Below are 19,575 nucleotides of genomic sequence, written 5' to 3' on the forward strand. Positions count from 1 at the left end.
GAACAATGATGAGGTGAGTGAGGGAGGAAAAAAGACACAGCAATGAGGCAAAGTAAGGAGAAGAAACAGAGACACTGAGGAGAACAAATAAGAAAACTAGAAAAGAAGAAGAGAGAAGACACAGACGGGGATGATGAGGAAAGGTAGATAGATAAACAGAAAGACAGAGAGGGACTAGACAGGGAGAAGATAACTATTTCATGCCTGTCTGTGAACTTTGCATGAACCGACAGAAATAATGTGATGCCATGACAAGTCTGTCCCTCCTTCCACTAGATTTGCAGCATGCATAGGTGTGTGATGTGTGTGTGTGTGTGGACGGCTGCGAATCCCTCTATGTGTGTGAACTCTTTATATTGCTTTTGGTGTGCATGTGTGCATGTATGTGTGTGTGCGTGTGTGTACATGTGCGCTCCAACAGATAGAATAGGATGATGATGATTTGAAATGGAGTTTGGCCTGTGCGTAATTATGATCATCTATCTTTATGCCCCGCCAGCATATCATATCACATCATATCATCTCCCTCTCTCTCTCTCTTTCTTAGACAACCACACACACACACACACACACACACACACACACACAAAAGCAAATTGAAAGTAGTAAAAGCTGACTGTTTGCTAGTAATGACTTAGATGATGATGGGCTCAGATGGTGTGCTGATTTATTTGTTACTGCTCGTCTGATTTCACATATTATAAAACTGTGCACGTCTGTGTATGCGCGCATTTGTGTGCATTCACTGTGTATTAGAGCTGCTTTGCGAGCGCGTACACTTGTGTGTCCACGCATGTGCGTATGATGTAAGCGTTTGTGTATGCGGGCTGGCGTGCGTGCGCATGTATGCAGCTTCATTGTCGTGTGTCTGTTGTGTGTGTGTGACAGATATTATTTGATGCAGATTAGTCAGTGTACTCAGATTGCAGGCTGTGTCTCAAAGGCAGATAGACAAATGAATTTGATTTGCAAATGTAATCAAACTAATAAGAAAAACAGCAATGGGCTGCTGAGCGCAAATCTGACGACTTTAATATTTGTGTTTATTTTGCCACTTTTACTTGAACTGAACAACGTCTATCTACTGAAAAACATTCATGACTCAATTTTTGTGGGAATACCAATCAAAATTATTAAAATTACTTTTAATGAGAGGTTGTAATATGAGGCCGTTCACCTGATTTTCATCAGATGTTACGTTTAAAATCAGTGTATTCTGTAATGTAAAGGTACTTTGGTCGCTTGTCGTCGACTGCCACTGCTCTTAAAGAAACCTCTGTGTTTCTCTGTTGTTCATATTGAATTCAGATCTGATATTGTGTGACACATGTGGATGCGGGCACGCTGACAGCTGGTAGCATGTGTGAAACAAGTTGTGCGTGCATGTGTGTGTCTGTGCGTATGATGTGTCAGGACGCTGTACTCTGAAGGCATAAGGTGTGTGTCATCGCCAAGGTGTGACCTGATAGAGGTAATATCAGTGTCTGTGCGGATGTACGCGCTGAATGTTTGAGTGACATCATGGGCACGTCAACACGGGAACACTGTCAACGTGGTGATGACAAAACAAACACGCAGCAGTACAGCTTAGGTGTAATGTTTATTTATTAATTTATTATAAGGCATATAAGCGCTTCATCCTGTAGCGACTACATCAGTGTACTACATACTATAGTGTATAAATGCCTCTGCTCTCACCCTCAGTTGTGTTCCATTACCTTTAATAAAAGTGTGGCTATTATTTTGTTAAACTCCTTCTCTACTCATTGATTTAACTCCTAAAAACCCATCTCTGTGTCAAAAGTGACCTATTTCTAGGTTTAAAATGAATTAGACTTAACTCTGTCCACATAGTGCCCACCTCCACTCACCTCTCCCTGCAGCACGAGCACACCAGCTCTCCTATGCCTCTGTTCAACATTGTAGAAGGTGTACAATGGTAAGTCGCATTAGTGGCATATTTTTAAAAATGTTTTCTGGCTTTATTAGATAGGACAGAGAAAGACAGGAAAGTGAGGGGAGAAGGGTCATGAGCGGGACTCGAACCCATGATCGCTGCATCTGGGACTATAGCCCCAGTACATGGGATGCCAGCTCAACCAGGTGAGCTATAGCGACACCCGTATCATTGGCGTATTTGAGGGAAATATGTTGGAGACACAAATTGATTCTGAATGAGAATCATGACACACAAAGCTTGTTCCTGAGATTGGATACATATGAAACTCTGGAAGTCTGAATGTGTCATCAGTAAACTACAGTGTTAAGTCAGGTTAAAATGCTAAGACATGGTTTTGGCTGCTTATTTCACTCATGACATTGCAGCATAGCCTACATTAAAAAAAACAACATACATATGGACATGTTAATAAGGTAAAAAAAAGATATTCTTGCCATAAGGGGTCTTTAAATGAACTAATATTCCTGGACCCTTTCTTCATCAGAAAAACAGGTTCTCTTTATCAGTGATAAAATATCTCACTATACAATAACTAAAACAGAGAATGAAACAGACATCGGACAGAGTCAGAAAGTGAATATAAGAAAGAGTGAGAAGAAAAAAACAACAATGCACAGAAAAAGGAAAATGTTTTCTCTTCTCTGTTTTCTCATATTGATGACATGTGTCCAATACCCACATGCTAAATCCAATAAAGAAAGCCCAACTTAATCCAAGCATTAAGCTCAGATATCAAATATTCTCGTCCTAATTTGATTTCATCAATATTTGTTTTCATCTGCAAACAGGGATGTGTTTGTTTGTATGAGCTGCAAGAGGAAATCATGGTGGTGGTGAAATAGAAAATAAGATCTCCTTTGCAAGAATGTGGACAATGAAAGAGACAAACACACACACACACACACACCCACACATAAGCAAACACATATACCTGAAACCAAGACCTCAGCCTCTAAATGTGTTATCTGGCGCAGGGATGAGCAGAAATGGAAATCAACAATGGCCAACACAGCTCACAGAAAATCAAAGGAGGCTGCAAACACACTCATGAAGATACGTATTAGGGAGATACATAAAAGAAAATAGACCAAGGTGATGGACTAAATCAGATTCTGACTTTATAGCTAAATCACATTCTAATAAAGACATATTTAGTTTAACTTCATTGGACTAAGAAAAGAGTTTATCAGCAAATAAAGACTATAGATAGAATGCACAGAATAGTCAACATGTCGGTGATCATCAACATGACTTTTGTTTTCTTACATTATCAGCTTCTGGCAAAAGAATGACTGACATGTAGTGGTCCCATTTGGGCAACCGAGAGCTATTTTAATTGAAACTAGAAACTCATGTGATCATTTATCAGAAGATGGAAACAAATATGTCTGAATATTCTCATTAGAATTTCCTATCAAACAACTAAACTTTTAAAAAACCACTCCACTAATAAAGCTTCTATTAACTTTTTAATCTTTTTTTTAATCATTCATTACATGTTATGCCTACAGAGACTCAAAACTACCACAATGCATGCAGGATGACATGCCAGTTTACATGTCCGTGTGTCTGCCTTTGCTTGGACACTGTCATGTAAATGTCTGTGTGAATGCACTGTATTTTGTGTGTGGTGTGTTTGTGTGTTAAGAAGGCACCCAGCATGCTGTGACTGTCAAGGTGAACTAGACCTAGTCGACAGAATGGGGGCAAATCTGCTTGTGCGTCTGTGCGTGTGTGTGTGTGTGTGTGTGTTTTCATGTGTATTTCTGTGTGCGTTTACATGGCATTTTATTACAGGGGGTAATAGCTTTGAGAGGGAGACACACTAAAAGATGAAGTAGGGGAAGTACACAGAGGGAGGGAGGAAATTAGGACATGAGGGAGCCATAATAATATTGTTTCAGAAGTTTCACGTCAATAGAGCTCACTGATTTAACAGCTGAAGAGAAAATAAGGTGCGTGTGTTTGTGTGACTTGTTTCCCTCTTGATTTACCATTCTCTGCTAGCAAGTCCAACAACCTCTTTGCTGATTGATGACATCACCAGACTTAATGAGGAAGGCTGTAGACTGACATCATCACCAGTCTGGGTTTTAACATTCGTCTCTCTCTCTGCACATACACACACCAAAAACACACACACACAATGCAATGCTGTTCTGCATCTCTTGGAGCTCATTGTGAAGTGTTATAATGTGTGTCAGTGTTAATTTAGTGAGCTGCACTTTCAGAGTCAAGGCTGTGAGCGTCTGCATGTATATGTGTGTGTGTGTGCAGAGGTTCCCCTTGGCTGCTGAGACTCAACATTTGATTTGCTAAAAGGAGCAGGACACTTCTATTAATCAATATTTGCTGACTACTGGCTGCCTTTCTGGCTGATTGACTGGCTGTGTAGTTACTTGACTGACTGATTGGCTAACTAACAGACTGACTGGCAGTCTGAATGGCTAGCTGCTTGACTGGTTGACTAAATCTCTAAGTGAAAACCATTTATAACATGTCCAGAAGAGAGAGAACACAGGAGAACAGCCAAGAGAAAAGAGGGAAAGGGGTTGTACCTATTGGGTGCCTCACTAAGTATGTCATACACCAATGTTAGTACAGAGCGGTGTTTCAATTAGGCAGTCAATCAAACTGTTTCAAAACTTAGAGCTGGCCTGAAAAAGCCTCGATCATTGTATCTGTCAGGACATACACAGGGCGACGTAACCAAAGAATGAAATGAATTCTGGCTGGGAGGATGACAGAGGAGGGGCGTGGGTAGCAGATAGGGGTTGAGAGATGAGGTTGACTCGATAATGAAGAGGTTAAGGATACCATGGAGAGGGAGAGGGTGGGAGGTCAGGTCAGAGAGAAGGAGAAAAGGAGGGAGAGACAAAAAAAACGAGGGAGAAAAAAAAAGAAGGAGGTCAAAAGGGAGGTTGAAGAGGTGGGGGATATTTAGCCATCGGGTCAGAATAGTATTGTGTTAAAGGCTCTTTGGGAGTATGCAGGTTATACTGAGGTAAAGCATGTGACCTCCCTGCTTCCCATTTTCCTCCTGTTTCCTATCCTTTCCTCCTCTCTGTTCAACCTTGTATGTGTTGTTTTACACCTAAACTCTGTCATTCTCCTCCCCCCACGTTTCCTATCATTCCCCATTGCACACTAAGGGAAGTGATACAAAAAAAAGATGATATTTTGATCAATATTAAAGTAAACAATTGAAAAAAATACAGACCACATTTAAAAAATTTTAAATCAAAGCTAAAGTTTGAATCACTTGCAGTGCCAAGAAAGGCCAGGGTGTCAATATAAAAACATAAATGGGATTAAAGATGGATTCTTGAGGAACTCCACAGGTAATAATTGGCTGGGAAGAGACTGCGCCTCACTCACTGAGCAATTTGGAAATAATAAAATTGCCAGTCCAGCATTTTGTCATGAGAAATTTTAATTTTTACATTTTCTTGGGGCTGTAGTCTCAATTTAATCAATATGGATCACACTGTATAAGCCCAAACTCATATTAAGCTAATCTTCTTTTAAGCTCACAAAGTCACAAATCAGAGGTTTTATACATCACAATCAGAATAATTTCTAATGTTGTGACTTAAAACTGTTTGGATTTGAATAACTGAATCTCTTCAAAGACCTTTAAACTGAAATGTATATTAAGATGTTAAATGTGGGCTGGAGTCCTAGCAGCAAAGCGTTAGAGGGCTGTTCAATGCACAGTGAAAACATTTTTCAGCATATTTACCGTCACCCGGTAGCATGGAATGTCAGAGTTTATAGGATTGTGATGTGACCTGGACCTCTATTATGTTTTCAGCATCACCACAGGGTATTTTAACCAGCATCCCCAAACCCATACAAGATGAATAACAGGAGAGAAGAAATGAGGAAGACGAATTACCGAGTAGGTGATGCAGACAAACAGAGAGAGGTATGCAGAACATCAAGCGAGAGGATTTCCTTCCTCACCTGTTATCCCATCACCACACCACCCAAACCTCTTCTCCCATATCTCCATAAAGACCGATTAAGTGAATGGACCGACGGCAACCCCGCCGCACCTCCCATCCCCCAATTTTTACAGCTCAATCACGCTGCGTTACTGCCGACACATAGACTGCTTATCCTGAGTGTCAAAATTGAAAGGGGAAAGAAAGAAAGAGCGGGAGAAAGACTGTAAGAAAAGAAAGAGCAAGTAAGAGGAGATAGGGAAGCAAGAGAATAGTGGAGGGGAAGTAGGGGGGTGGCCCAAGAGCAATTTCTTTCTTGAATAAAGAAAGAATAGGGGAGGGGGTTGTAAAAAAAAGAAAAAAAAGAAAAGCACTAATGGCAAGGCCCCTGGTTCTGGTAAAATAGACTGTGTTATAGGTTCTGGCTCTCATTCGTTGATTCATTCATTTGTTCCTTCCTTGCTCTTTCGTCAAGTCAAGTGCTCGCCTGTCTGTCTTTCTCTTTTGTGTCCGCGAGTCTAGATAAGAGCTGCTAGTATGACTGCCCGGTAGTCATTTAGTTATTATGGACGGAGAGAGACCGAAATAGAGAGAGTAAGAGAACAGGGGGGGAAAAAAAAAAAGAGGATGAAAAGACAAATTCTACTGGCAGATAAATGGCTAATTTTGAATGGCCTTTCTTTCTTTTAATTCACGCTCTCATTCGCTCCTGTTTAAATATTTGCTGTTCTTCTCCTCCTCTTCTCACCTGACTGCTCTCCGTTCCTCCTTCAAACACACATGCGCGCACACACACACACCCACACACACACACACTTGACAATGACATGTAGCCTAATATGCAACTGGAGTTGTCTCTTTGAGAGCTATTAAAATGAGATCTTCTCTTCACTAATCCATATTATTGGATGGTAAGGCCTTTCATGCCCTCTGAATAATAACTTCTGATATTTCCACATACCCACAGTTTCCAGAGTGTGACCATATATTGTATATCGTGTGTGCGTTTATTTGTGGGGTCACTTGTCTATGCGCTGCCCACAGTTTGAATCAGCAAAAAAAGGGGCTTCTATTACTGGTCTGTGGTTATGTATTTGCATGCATTTCATCCCTGATGCACGTGCATGTGTGAAGTACACATGTGTGATTCCTTGTGGGATAACAAGAGACACACGCTGTGTCTGAAACCTCATTTTCCTCTCCTAATGACATATCAAATGTTTGCATAAGGCCATATCAGTATGGAAATGAGCATGCACACACACACATAAGTCTTAGAATAAAAGAACCAATCAAAGAGATATGTGTGTATCTGTGTGTGTGTTGTCAAAAGTCTGTAAGGTTGGGCGACTCTGTGTGTCAAACATGACTAGCAACACACACACACACACACACACACACACACAGACACACACAGAGACACACACGTACTCTAGCCTTGTTATCCGGGGGCCTGTCTTGCAGGCAGCCTCTCTAACGCTGAGTGATGTTTAAATTAGTTTACAATTTAGGCTCCTCGCTATCCGCAGACGGCTCTTAACTCAGTGTGTGTATGTGATGTGTTTTTGTGTGTGCGTTTGTGCGTGTGAGAGCGTAACAAATTGTTGCCAGTACGGCAGACATCTAATGACTTCAAATTAGCTGCCTGGCGCTCGCCTTGACACGTTGTTACCACTGTTAGCAGCCTTTGTGTGCGTGTGTGTCCGTATGTGCGCGCGTGTGTGTATGCGGCACCGCGCAGCCATATCATGAAGCATAAATTGGCTTCACCTCTCCTCTCTTTGCCTCTGTCTTTTTTCTCTTTGTCTCTCTGTCTCTCTCCATCAATTTGATTAAAAAAATTACTGTACCATGGCGAGCAGAGACTTGTGCATGTGTGTGTTCACATGTACACGTTGCACATAGTCATCTCACACGGAGACACACACACAACAAGATGTGAAACAAGATGGCTTCAAAAAGGTTAACAGGTCTATTCTGTCCTGCTCTATGTGTGCGTGTACGTGCGTGTGTGTGCGTGTGTGTGCGTGTGTGTGTGTAAGCGGCTGATAAAGAATGTTGAGGAGGCGTATTTCTTTCTGACAATCCTTTCCACCTTGAGTGAACAGTAGATCACTTTGTGTGAGGACATGAATGTGTGTGCGAGTTTGGTGTGAGTATTAGATCAGTGTTCAGCGTTGTAAACAGTGAGGATTTCATAAGGTGTTCACATCACACACACACACACACACACACACACACACACTTGGAAGATGAAGAGTTCTATCTTTCTCTGTGAGCAGTGGATTGCCTTCCTCGTTCATCTAATCACGCCATCTTCTCTCCTCCGCCAAGCAATCGTTGCGCTTCGCTCCCTTCATACAGAAAGCTGCTCACACATACACACACACACAAAGCGTGCACGCTAAGCCCAGCACATAACCCGGCTAACTTGGTCCACTCACTTGTAAAAACAGTAAGCACAAGAAAAGGCAGGCCTGATGCAAAACAATGCATAAAGTACACAACACATGTATGGTTTTGTGTATATTTAGGTGTCACAGAGTTATTTTTGTGTATGGATACAGTTTATTTACAGTATGGAGGTCCTGAGGTCAGACGAGCGGGGTAAAGGCTCACGGGGAGATGAAGTTAAAATAGAGGAAGGACAGTATAGGACTGTTGTTTTTAAAAAGAAAAACGAATTTTCAAAGAGCTATACTTAGTATATGGATCAATATATATGTCTGCTTATTGTCCATATAGCAGCACATAGATCAATACACTAACAAGAAGCAATGCATATTCCCATCTCTCTCTCTCTTGCCCTCTCTCTCCTCTTGTTTTCGTTATTTTCACATTTATTGATATCATATACATATCATTTGGACATTGAGTTATCCAACGCCACTTACTTTATTGTTATAGATTTACGCAGCATGACTGAGTGGTATTTATGTTTCTAATCTGGCGTTTCCCTCTTGTACTCTGACAACCCCTATACTGCTGCTGCAGCGGTAACAGTGGGTAATTCTATTCTATTCTATTCTATTCTATTCTATTCTATTCTATTCTATTCTATTCTATTCTATTACCGCATTTCTAGTTGACAATGGGACTAATCTTTCTGCTAATCTGTGTTAATCTGAGACACTGCTCTTCCTTCCTCTCTGCTGTCACAGCAGGCTCCCTCACTAAGACTAAAACCAGATTAGAGTTTTCATCTCTTTCTCTCTTGCATCACAGTCATTGTCCTCCTCATCATGTTACCTTCTGTGGTTATATGCATTTGTCATATCTGGTTTTCTCATTCGGTAATGTTGGCATTTTTGGCTCTACCATTATGTTAATTTTGTGATCTTGTAGTCCAGATCCAGTTCTGATCAGATTAAGAGAGAAAAGGGGTTAGTTTAAGAAGATTAGATTAAATTCTTCTCTTTTAGTGATGAAGCTGTGGAAGGATACAGATGTGCTTAGGTGTAAAGTTTATATATATATATATAGTGCTTCTCTGTCTCTGACTTTAGATTTCAGATGATGCTCATCACTTAATTTAACAAATAACATGCTATTGTGTTCAAATCAACTATGTCAGGATCACACAACATAGCAAAACATCTTCTCTATAATGTGCTCGAGCAGGGATGGGTGAAGGTACAGCTTTGATCATATCAGTAACTGGTTACTGTTCAGTTTCAGACAGACAGTGAACACCAAGTGATACAGTTTATTATCTGTATGTGATCTTTGACAGTCATTTTAAATACCAGCACAAACACAGTTGAACTACAAACATTATATAACTCGTACACAGACCAAAACACTCACCCACACACTGAATGGAAGAAGCTTGAATTGTTTGGTTCAGAATTTCTATGTATGTCCGTGTGTTTGCGTAGGATGATGTGATGCCAGTGAGGGCTGCTCATATGTAGAAGTCAATAGTTCAAACTGTCTGAGTGCAAGGATTAGAGGTAAAGGTAACATCGAAACACCAGGTGTACTTGTGAGTATATTATGTAAGTGTGCCTGAAATGCATCTGGAGCAGCTGATTCCAACCTTAAAGTCTCTGCCAATTCACACAGCAGGCATGTCTGCATTTGTACTGTATATGTGTGGAATTAAAAAAAAAAAAAAAAAAACATCCTGTATGTGTGTGTGAAAGTGTCTCAGCATGGAGTCAGGTTAAGTTCAGTGTGGGAGTCAGGGTTCAGCAGTTTTTTTTTTCCTACCTGGGATGTGTTTGGCCCAACCGATGTTGACCACTAGCTCTCTGTCCGCCAGGTCACACAGCGTAGTCAGGGCCTTGATGTCGCTGTCGGGTACTGTTGGGTCAGGCATGGCGTAAATCTTCTCTGGCTCGGCCACCAGCAGGTGAGAGACGATTTTGTTATCTGCAAGGCAGCCAAAGGCAACTGACATGACCACCAGACAAGGAGAAAGACACAGAGACAGAGAGATGGTGAATTTTTGCCTTATTAGGCTGCAAGCTGTTCCACACCAATCAGGTGCAAAAATGTGAAAGGTCATATGCAAAGTCCCTGATAACATCGCCTGCTGGTAACACATATGTCTAAAGGTATTTCCTCATGTAGCAGAAAAGCACCTGACATAAACATTGGGCTAGGAGAAAGAAACAGAAAAAATGCTGTGTGAAACCAACACGCAATTCATAAATATGTGAACTGAGAATGTTAAATGTATTTGGCACTCTTGAAAATTCTTGAAATGTAACCAAACCTTTGAAATTGTCAAAAAGCACATTTACTTCAAGAAAAACATCAAAAGTGAGAAATGCATTTATTATTTGGCACTTGACAAAAGATCAAACACTAATTGATGTATTTACAGCTAGAAGATGCTCTAAGGTGTGAATAAAGACGATTAATGCCAGTGATCCAGGTTGCCCAAAATGTTGTCTTTTGTATCACAGCCTTAAGAAGCTTCACTGATACATACAGGGGGGGAAAGATAATACTGAAAGCCAAACAGCTCAGCTGGTAATGGTGACATGTGGTGATGAGACCTCTATGGCCCATTAGTAACAGACTGATACCCTGCTTCCAAATTAATCCACTGACTAATCAAGCATGGGAATAATAGCAGAGGATAGAAGTGCGGAGTGAAGGATAGAGAAAGCGAGAGAGGGGGGAGAGAGATTAGCAATGAAAAAACGGGAGAAGATAGACAGGTAGAAATAGAGCCATGGACAGATTGTAAAAGACAGACAGGAAGAGTCCAGAGAGCAACAGCTAGATAGAGATAAACAGCAAGAGAGAGTGAAACAGAGTTGTGGGGATGAGTTGTGTATTGATCTAACACTGTCCACCACCCCCAATTCTCTTACACACACACAAAACCCATGTGTGTGTGTGTGTGTGTGTGTGTGTGTGTGTGTGTGTGTGTCTATATACATATACTGTATATATATGCATCCCCACACACACACACACACATCGTCCTGCTCCATGGTTATTTGAGCCCAACCAATCCGAGTCACACAGCAGTATCTGTGGGTAAATCTTATTTAATGTTTCCCTAATTAGAATCAATGGAAGCCCATTTCCAAACCCAGGGCTATTGTTCTGTTCTCACACAATCAATGGGGACGCTGAGGCTAGGGATTGGGCTACAGATAGATAGGCTGTGTGAGTGTATCTGTGAGAGAGACACAGGGACAGGAAGATTTTGTGTGTCTATTGACTTTGCGTGAGAGAGACAGAACAAGAGAGATGTAGAAGTCTATATCAACCCTATATTTTTTGTTTTTCAAGTGTGGGTTTGTTTTTTGGTTCAGGAACACATAAAGGAAATTGTAGGCAATGCAGACTGAATAACTATTTGGTCTTGTAATCCAATATTGGTGCTTGATAGGAATAATAATGGGACTTAAGAGGTAAATATAATTTAAACTGTTTAGGGAAAATTGGTCTATTGCAAGACATTCAGATAGCTGGAGCACATGCACGCTTGGGCATGCTAACAAATACATTATAACCGCACACACATAGTGTACACATTCACATTATCCCATCATTTCAATGATTAGTAGTGCAAAAGTCCCAGTAAGCTGTCGTGCAGCCATTCAGCATATTGGCCTCGAGCAGAATATGCTCCAGCTTTAAGCAAAATGGGCTTTGGGGACCAAGCTGCTAAACACTGCTCAATCTGCACTGCGTGTGTGTGTGTGTGTGCAAGCAGACGGTTAGCTAGAGAGCTAACTCTAGTTTGATGTGGTTGCCAGATTGGATTTAATCCGGATTAGGGTTCTGGCTGGTCTCCCTCCCTTCCTCTCTCACTCCCTCCCCTCCTCTCTCGATTTGAGAAACCCTCTCATTTAGGTATAGTCTCTCTTCCTCTCTGCCTCTACCTGTCCCTCTGTCCCTCTCACTCACTCTCTCCCTTGTTAATTTTTTAATCATCAGTCCTTGGCTATGGTTTTATTCTTTAAAAAAACCCACTACCAATCCAGTCGAAGCTAAATGAATACCTTTATGGTGAAATATTACACATATAAAATGTTATGATCCCAAACTGGTAGCAGTAGAAACAGGGAAATAAACATGGTCTCAAACAGATGGGCTTCTCACTACCCTGTGTCTGTTTATGTGCGTGTGTGTTTGTGTGTCTGTTGAAATGTTTTTACTGTCCAACTGTCTGCATTATGGAAAAGCAGTTCCTTGTACTTCTGGTCTCTAAACAATAACTCCTGGTTATTCCAGGAATGCTGCTTGCACATACTGATACAATACGGCTGAATTTGAAGATTTTGTTGAGGATTTCCCTTGTTTGCTGTCTATTGCATGTTCTTTGCTGTTTCCTCTGCACACAATGTCAGATGCTTTTGTGCAACAATTTGTAGACTATGAGTTATAATAAACTAATTAAAATGTCCCCATTCCTGCCCTTGAGAATCATAGATTAACCTTGTGGAACAAAAAAAAACACTACTTTACATACTGTCGGTGGTCAGAGCTTGTTTGTTTGTGTGTGTGTGTGTGTGTGTGTGTGTGTGTGTGTGTTCTTACATGGCTTCTTAGGGGGCAGAGCCAGCTGTGGGTTCAGGTACGGGCTGTTGTCTGCATCTATCCGGCGTTTATACTTCTGTCTTCCACCACGAACCCTGTCCAGGCGAACACCTGTAAGAAACGACAGGGAGAGGAAGTATATATCAATAAAGTGTGCATGACACAAGAACAAAGAGACACTTTGACTATTTAAGAAGACAAGAAAAAAAATACCAAATCTGCACGTATGCAAGAAAAGCACAGGAGAACTGAAGTGAAGGAAGGGGAGAGATGAGAGGTGTGGAATGAAGGAAAGTGACACATGAGTTCTGGATCCATGTGCATGTATGTGTGTGCGTTATGCACTTATTTATCACTTTTATGTTACTGTTTAGCTTGCTAAACTCACTTGACTCTTTTATTCTGGAGCTAGACAAATTTATAGCGATGCCTTTTAAGTAGAAGGCCTCTCTCTCTCTTACTTTGTCTCTCTGGCTTTCTGAATCTTTTACTGTCTCTTGCCCAATCTCGGCCTCTCTATTGCTGTCTCCCTCTCTGTCTGTTAATTAATTGACATAAAGGAGTCCTAATTTAATTAGGCCTATCTCTCAGGGGATTGGATGTTACCGTGGTTACCACTTAAAGATGGATAAGGAAGACAGAGGTGTCATGTACCCTGGAGGAGGAGAAGAGAAGAGAAGGAGAGGAGGGGAGAGGAGAAGGCTGGAGCCGCAAAATGTTTCAAAACTACCTCTGAGCTGTTCCTGTTTTGACCAGTGAATAAATAACTTGTGGAAGAGAAGCAAAGTTGGCCAATAAGTCACTGAAAAAGTCTCAGATAGCTGCAGATCAATCTGAATGTTGTTGGTTTAACTAACAGTATGCAAAACATTATTGTTGAAATACTGATGACACCAGTTTTACTGAAAATAAATCAAACACAATCTACAATGTTTAAAGCATCCTAATGTGACACAAAACTAAAACTAATATTAATGCAGTGTCTGTACGGTGTTTTATATTCAAACAGCAAAACTGATTTGAAAGGTTATGTGACACAAAGTGCATTTAAAACAGTAAGGATTTATTTTAGATCCACAGAGAGAAAGGAAAAGATGGAGAGGGGAGCAGGAACAGTGTGAAAGCACGAGATGTTTGATCACACACAGGTTTAAATCCTTAGAAAAATGTGCTGACCACATTCAAGACAACACACCTAAAAGATTTAACAGAAAAAGAAATAAAATGTCAGGGAGCATGTGTGTGCATTATTCTGCACTTACAAGTAATTAAAAGGAAATATATTCACCTGTTTTATTTGTGTTTTGCAGTACATGCTTGTGAGCACGTTTATTGAAAACACCTTACAGTAGTGTACATGTGTTTTCAATGGAAATGTAGGCATTTAGAAAATTCTTACATGCTCAGGCAGTTGTCAACCCACTGAACTGGACATGACATGCATCTGTGTGTGTGTGCGAGCGCTTAGGAAAGAGATAGGTAGACAGAAGGACTGACAGTCCAGGTACAGTGGGGGGGCCAGTGTCAGCAAACGGTCAAGAGACTCTTAACACCAGGGGGTACAAACTCACTCACACACCTACTCCTTCACATTCACACAATGTCTATGTTTCTCTAACCCACATCCCGACGTGTGTGTTTTGGTAAGCCCCCACAAACAGCTTGCTCAGTCGCTACCTGGGTCAGTGGTTGGTCAGAAGAAAAGAGTGAGAAAGACAGAAAGCAGAAATAGACATACCGAGTTAGAGGACAGGGGGAGTAAGTGAAAAGGTAGGTGTTATGATAGGGAGGACAAATAAGCACAGCGTGAAACAAAGAAAAGGAGTTTAACAAACATGTGCAAGTCATGCGATAAAGCTTAAAGGTTTACAGATCCAGTTGTCGGCAATGTGGTTACATATATCAACAAAAACAGATCCAAGTTCAATTCCAAGACATCTCTGATTTCTGTGCCTGTACTGCAACATAACCAGTGTGCATGTGTGTCTATTTATGACAAACCTGAAGCTTCCGCCAATCACATACCTACCTTGATGTCAAGAAAAGTACTCTGACTACAAAGCTGCAAAGCATGCAAGGCACCATAAAATACAGCAGTGACAACACCAGCCTGGCAACTGAATAATCAAAACAGAAGAAAACAGTGCTGACCATAATGTCACTCAAGGGAGCAGTTAAACTGAAGCAAAGCAAGTGTTGGCTTCTTCCAGAGCACTCTTGCTCTTAGTTACTGCTTCCCTTGACAAGGGCAGTAACTAGACCAATAAGCTCTGTATGTTAATTTGTGTCTAGACAGTGCTGTTGAAAATGACAGATTTAGTTGGATTCTGGAATAATTCTAGCAAGAAGAATCATAGGGGAAGCTAATGTATTTATTTATTTTTTGTCGATGTAATCATATCACAGTGAAATTAAATTGTTATGACACTGATTTACAAAAAGTCTATATTTCCTGTTGCAAAGAAGACGAGTAATCTTTCTTCCTATCATTCTTAATCTGTGGTCTTTTACTGGTTAAGGTTGCCAGTAGTTCTGAGATCTTTGGTGTTGTTTGCGATGTCGAAAAAGAAACCGTCTCTGGTGATCCGCGCTATAAAACAGACGAGGAGATTCTCTCAAGTATCAGCCTTCTCAGCTTCAGTTTTGTTTGTCAATTAAAATGAAAGCAATAATGATTTATTGGCACTTAAGGTTCCTACATACAGTCATCATTAAGATGCTTTCTGTCAATATACACACTTTCTCTCACACACTTTCTGTTTCATCAAGGCTTTCTCTCTACCACACACAAACTCTCGCATGCAGTCTCTCAATTTTTCCTCTCTTTCCCATATACCTAAAAGACCCAGTGCTGTGCTGAGCTCACTTCATAAAGAACCCTCTCTAACTACCTCATCTATTTTCCACCAAATTAACTCTCTCTCAGCACTGATTAATGATCAAATCTAAATGAATCAAATTAAAAATTGAAAATTATATTTCCAAAGCCCACAAAAAAGAGACAGGAGGAAGCTAGGTGGAGAGTGAGAGTGCACTACCTCCTCTTAACAAATGAGCCTTCAAATCGTAAAGAATGGGCGAGAGGGGAGAGGAGGAAAGGAATGAGGGGAGGAGAGGAGAATAGAGAAAAGAGGGAACGGGGGGCAGGTGGAAGATACATGTAAGGATCATAAGAAATAAAACATAGAACGATAAAAAAAAAAGAAAAAGAACGGGAAGAACAGAATAATTGAAAGGAAAATGGGTGCAAAATGGAATAAAAAGCCACATGAAAAGAAATAAAATTTTGATAAAAAATGATAAAAAGCATTAGTAGAAGATTATGATAAAAGAAAGTGTAGAGAAAAAAAAAAGAGAGGAGAGGAGAGAGGAGAGTGGAGCGCAGGCTGTGAAATAAGAGGAGAAAGGCAGAGGTGAGTTATGGATGGCCTGGTAAACAAAAGACGAAAAAAGAATGAGAGAAATGAAATGAGAGTGAACAAGAATGATGACGTAAGGACTAATAAAGGCTAATAAGATAGGAAGAGAACAATGAGAGGAAAGGAAGAGGAAAAAATCCACAGAGGAGGTTATACGCCTTGTCCAGCTTTTATTACTGTAAGTCGACTAACAGCTCACCTTAGTGTACTACCTTAAACCCACACACAAATAAACATCTTTCAAACACAAAGCTAAACATTTGTGCTGCTTTTTTTTTTGCACCATTAATCATTCCTGTTATGTGTTTAAGCTCTTAATTAATAATGCCTGTTTTACCTTTTTAAAATGTTTTAAGTTACTGTTTCTTGTACCTACATGTCGTACCACTGTGGTCATTTGCTGTACACCCACGGTCATCCACACACACACACACACACACACACACACACACACACATACATGCAGAAACTGTGTGACAGTGATGAAGGTGAATCAGTCCTATCGTGGGAATATTGCTGTCTGTCAATAGCACGATCTGCACTGATCACATCAGCATAGATTTTTACACCACACTGGCGTCACTGTGTGTCAGCGCATGTGTGTGTGTGTGCGTGTCTGTGTGTGTGTGTGTGTTCTTGAACAGTTGAAGGATTGCGAGTGAAATGCCTTTGACACCTAAGTGCGCATCCAAGAGAAAGACAGAGGAGAGGGGAGAAGAGAGGAGAGGATGGGAGGGAAAAAACACAACGTGGATTGATTTCTGATGGTCAAAGATATGATAAGACAACGAGAGAAAGGAAAAGAGGGAAAGGTGCTAGATGGAGAGGGGAAAGGAGTATGTAGACAAATACGATAGATGGACTTTGGTTGATTGCAGCTAAGAGAAAGAGGGATGACGAAAAACGCACAAGAGGAAGGGAGCATTTAAAAAGACAGACGGATGGAAACTGCTGTAAATAAGGAGGATGTTGTTTTTTTTAAAGTTGTAACAGGGTTGACGTCTTTCTTCTACTTTAAACTGGTTTTACACACTGTGTTTCTGTGTGTGTGTATGTGTGTGTGTTTCTGTGTGTGTGTGTGTGTGTGTGTGTGTGTAGGTGTGTGTGCGTGTGTGTTAAACCGCAGTGTTGATGTAATAACATTAAAGGTTTTCCTATGTGGGTTTAAGAACTGATGGGTGCATAGATTGGGCAAGACAACAGACCCATTTAAATCCAGTGTGTGTGTGTCTGTGTGATACCTGTATTACTCATGTTGTGAGGACATACATCTGTACATACAGTCACATGGTCTGTCCTCACAATGTAAAATTTTAGTTCTAAGACTTGGTTTAAGCCTAATCTGACTCAACAGATGTAGACTGTGGGTATTAGCCTGCCGTTTCCACCGTGCATTTCACACAACTTTCTTCTCCCCTTCTGTTATCTGCATGTTACTGTTTTCACTACAGGAAACACTAACAATCTCCAAGCAGCAACGCACAAGCTGAAAACGAAGAGTTTTGAAGGTTTCAGTGAATTAGCCATTTTAATGAAAGTGCCCACCCCCCTGAAAATATTCCCAGTCACTTTTTTTTTTTTTCCTTCTTGCAGGGGCACCATCACTGCATCCTGGGCTTAGTGCTACTGAAAATGACAGGGATTGGTTTAGAGAAATACACTGACACAGTGCTGTGTGGATAGGTCTGGCTATGTGAGACTAGTTTAAGCCTAAACCCCAACGCTGTAGCTACACTGAACATGCAACGTATGCGGAACTTATGTGGAGCGAATGCTGCAACACTATGCTTCCAATATAATCAATGAAAGTGACTACACTAGAGGAGCGCGTAGGTGGTATGCATGCCCTGAACAGATCTGTGCTGCAAAAGTTAAAAAAAAAAAGACAAGGCTTCTCTTTGTATCTTTATGTAAGGTGTGAGTTAGATTTCAATTAAACTATCAGTATAGAACAAATGACTGCTGACAGTTGCTCAGTAACTTTGCAGAGTCTCTTGTTGTCTGTCAACTTAACAACATTACACAAACTCTGCAAAAAAAGCTTCCCAGTACTGCGTTGGGTCTAGACACAAAAGACACAACAATCCCAAAATGAAAGCTCATTGTCTTGTTTTGCCACCACCTCACACTTAAATGTGCTTCAGGTGTAGCCACTAAAATGACACATTCTTCAGCTTCACAGTGGTCTGCATATGTGCATTCAGTGCAGTAGGGTAGTAGCCTCCAAAAAGCGTATGTAAATCTACGTAGAGCAACAAATACGTGAGGAAAAAACATACAATATATGTTGTACAGTGAATATACAGCGCTACACAATGATAGTGTGAATTTTATTGGCTGGGTTAGGATGTAAATAAATCCCATCTATGCCAAGAGTCTTGTTATTCAGTCGTTTATGGTCTTTATGCTTAAACTGAATAACATAAAAGCGGCTTTAAGAAAGAATTATAGAGAGAGCATGAAAGGTGTATTGAGGAAGTGTGAGGAGGAAAGTGTGTGTAGTGTCATGCAGTGGCGTTTGTTTAGACCAGAACAGATCAGAACAGCACTGCCCGAGGCGGCGGACAGGTGGCTGCCACTGGTGTGTGAATTTGTGAGTGTGTGTGTGTGTGTGTGTGTGTGTGTGTGTGTGTAAGACCAAGCAAGGTCTGTTTTTTGCTTTTAAGGCTCTGTTCATGTAATATAGTCATACTTCATGCAACTGCTGTACATCCAAACTTAGATGACAAATTCTTAATCTCACAATCAGAAATATTTAATCACTAAATTCTGTCTTGTCTTCTGTTCGATAAATGGCCATTCCCAGGCAGTTAAATACTAAAACACACAACCACAACCTGTCTCACTCCTTCCTCTCCAATCCCCTGTACTTCAGTGTATCTAGATGCAGCTTCTACCCGATACATTCCTTCTCCTCCAACAGAAAGTGTATGTGAAAGAGAGCGGACCACTTAGGCAGATCTCTCGTCACACCGTTTCCATTATCGCTCCTTTCTAGCTGGGATGCAACCAGATGCCACTCGCACACACAAACACTCACACAGACTCACGCAGGACAGACGCTACAGGGCCAGATTTAGCTACAAGTTTCCCATGGGGGAACACCAGACGCCACCAGTTGTCTGGCGCTCCCCTCCTTTGTTTCCCCCTCTCCTCTCGTCTCCTCCCCTCTCTCTCCATCACCCACCCTCTCTCCTCCTCTAGTCATCCTCTACTTCCATTCTTTTTCCCCTCCTTCTTC

The 19,575-nt window shown here is 41.0% G+C and overlaps 1 protein-coding gene across 1 annotated transcript in view; it reads right to left on the reverse strand.

Annotated features, from left to right (window-relative positions):
• Positions 1-19,316, reverse strand: part of LOC103368684 (estrogen-related receptor gamma-like) — a 36,301-nt gene extending 16,985 nt beyond the window's left edge. The window contains 3 exon segments of the mRNA XM_008297124.1: positions 10,120-10,281; positions 12,916-13,026; positions 19,256-19,316. Coding sequence (XP_008295346.1) covers positions 10,120-10,281; positions 12,916-13,026; positions 19,256-19,316 — 334 coding nt within the window.
• Between the last annotated feature and the right edge of the window lie 259 nt (positions 19,317-19,575).

This window comes from Stegastes partitus, unplaced genomic scaffold, assembly GCF_000690725.1.
Source record: "Stegastes partitus isolate 25-593 unplaced genomic scaffold, Stegastes_partitus-1.0.2 Scaffold1190, whole genome shotgun sequence".
Lineage (NCBI taxonomy): Eukaryota > Metazoa > Chordata > Actinopteri > Pomacentridae > Stegastes > Stegastes partitus.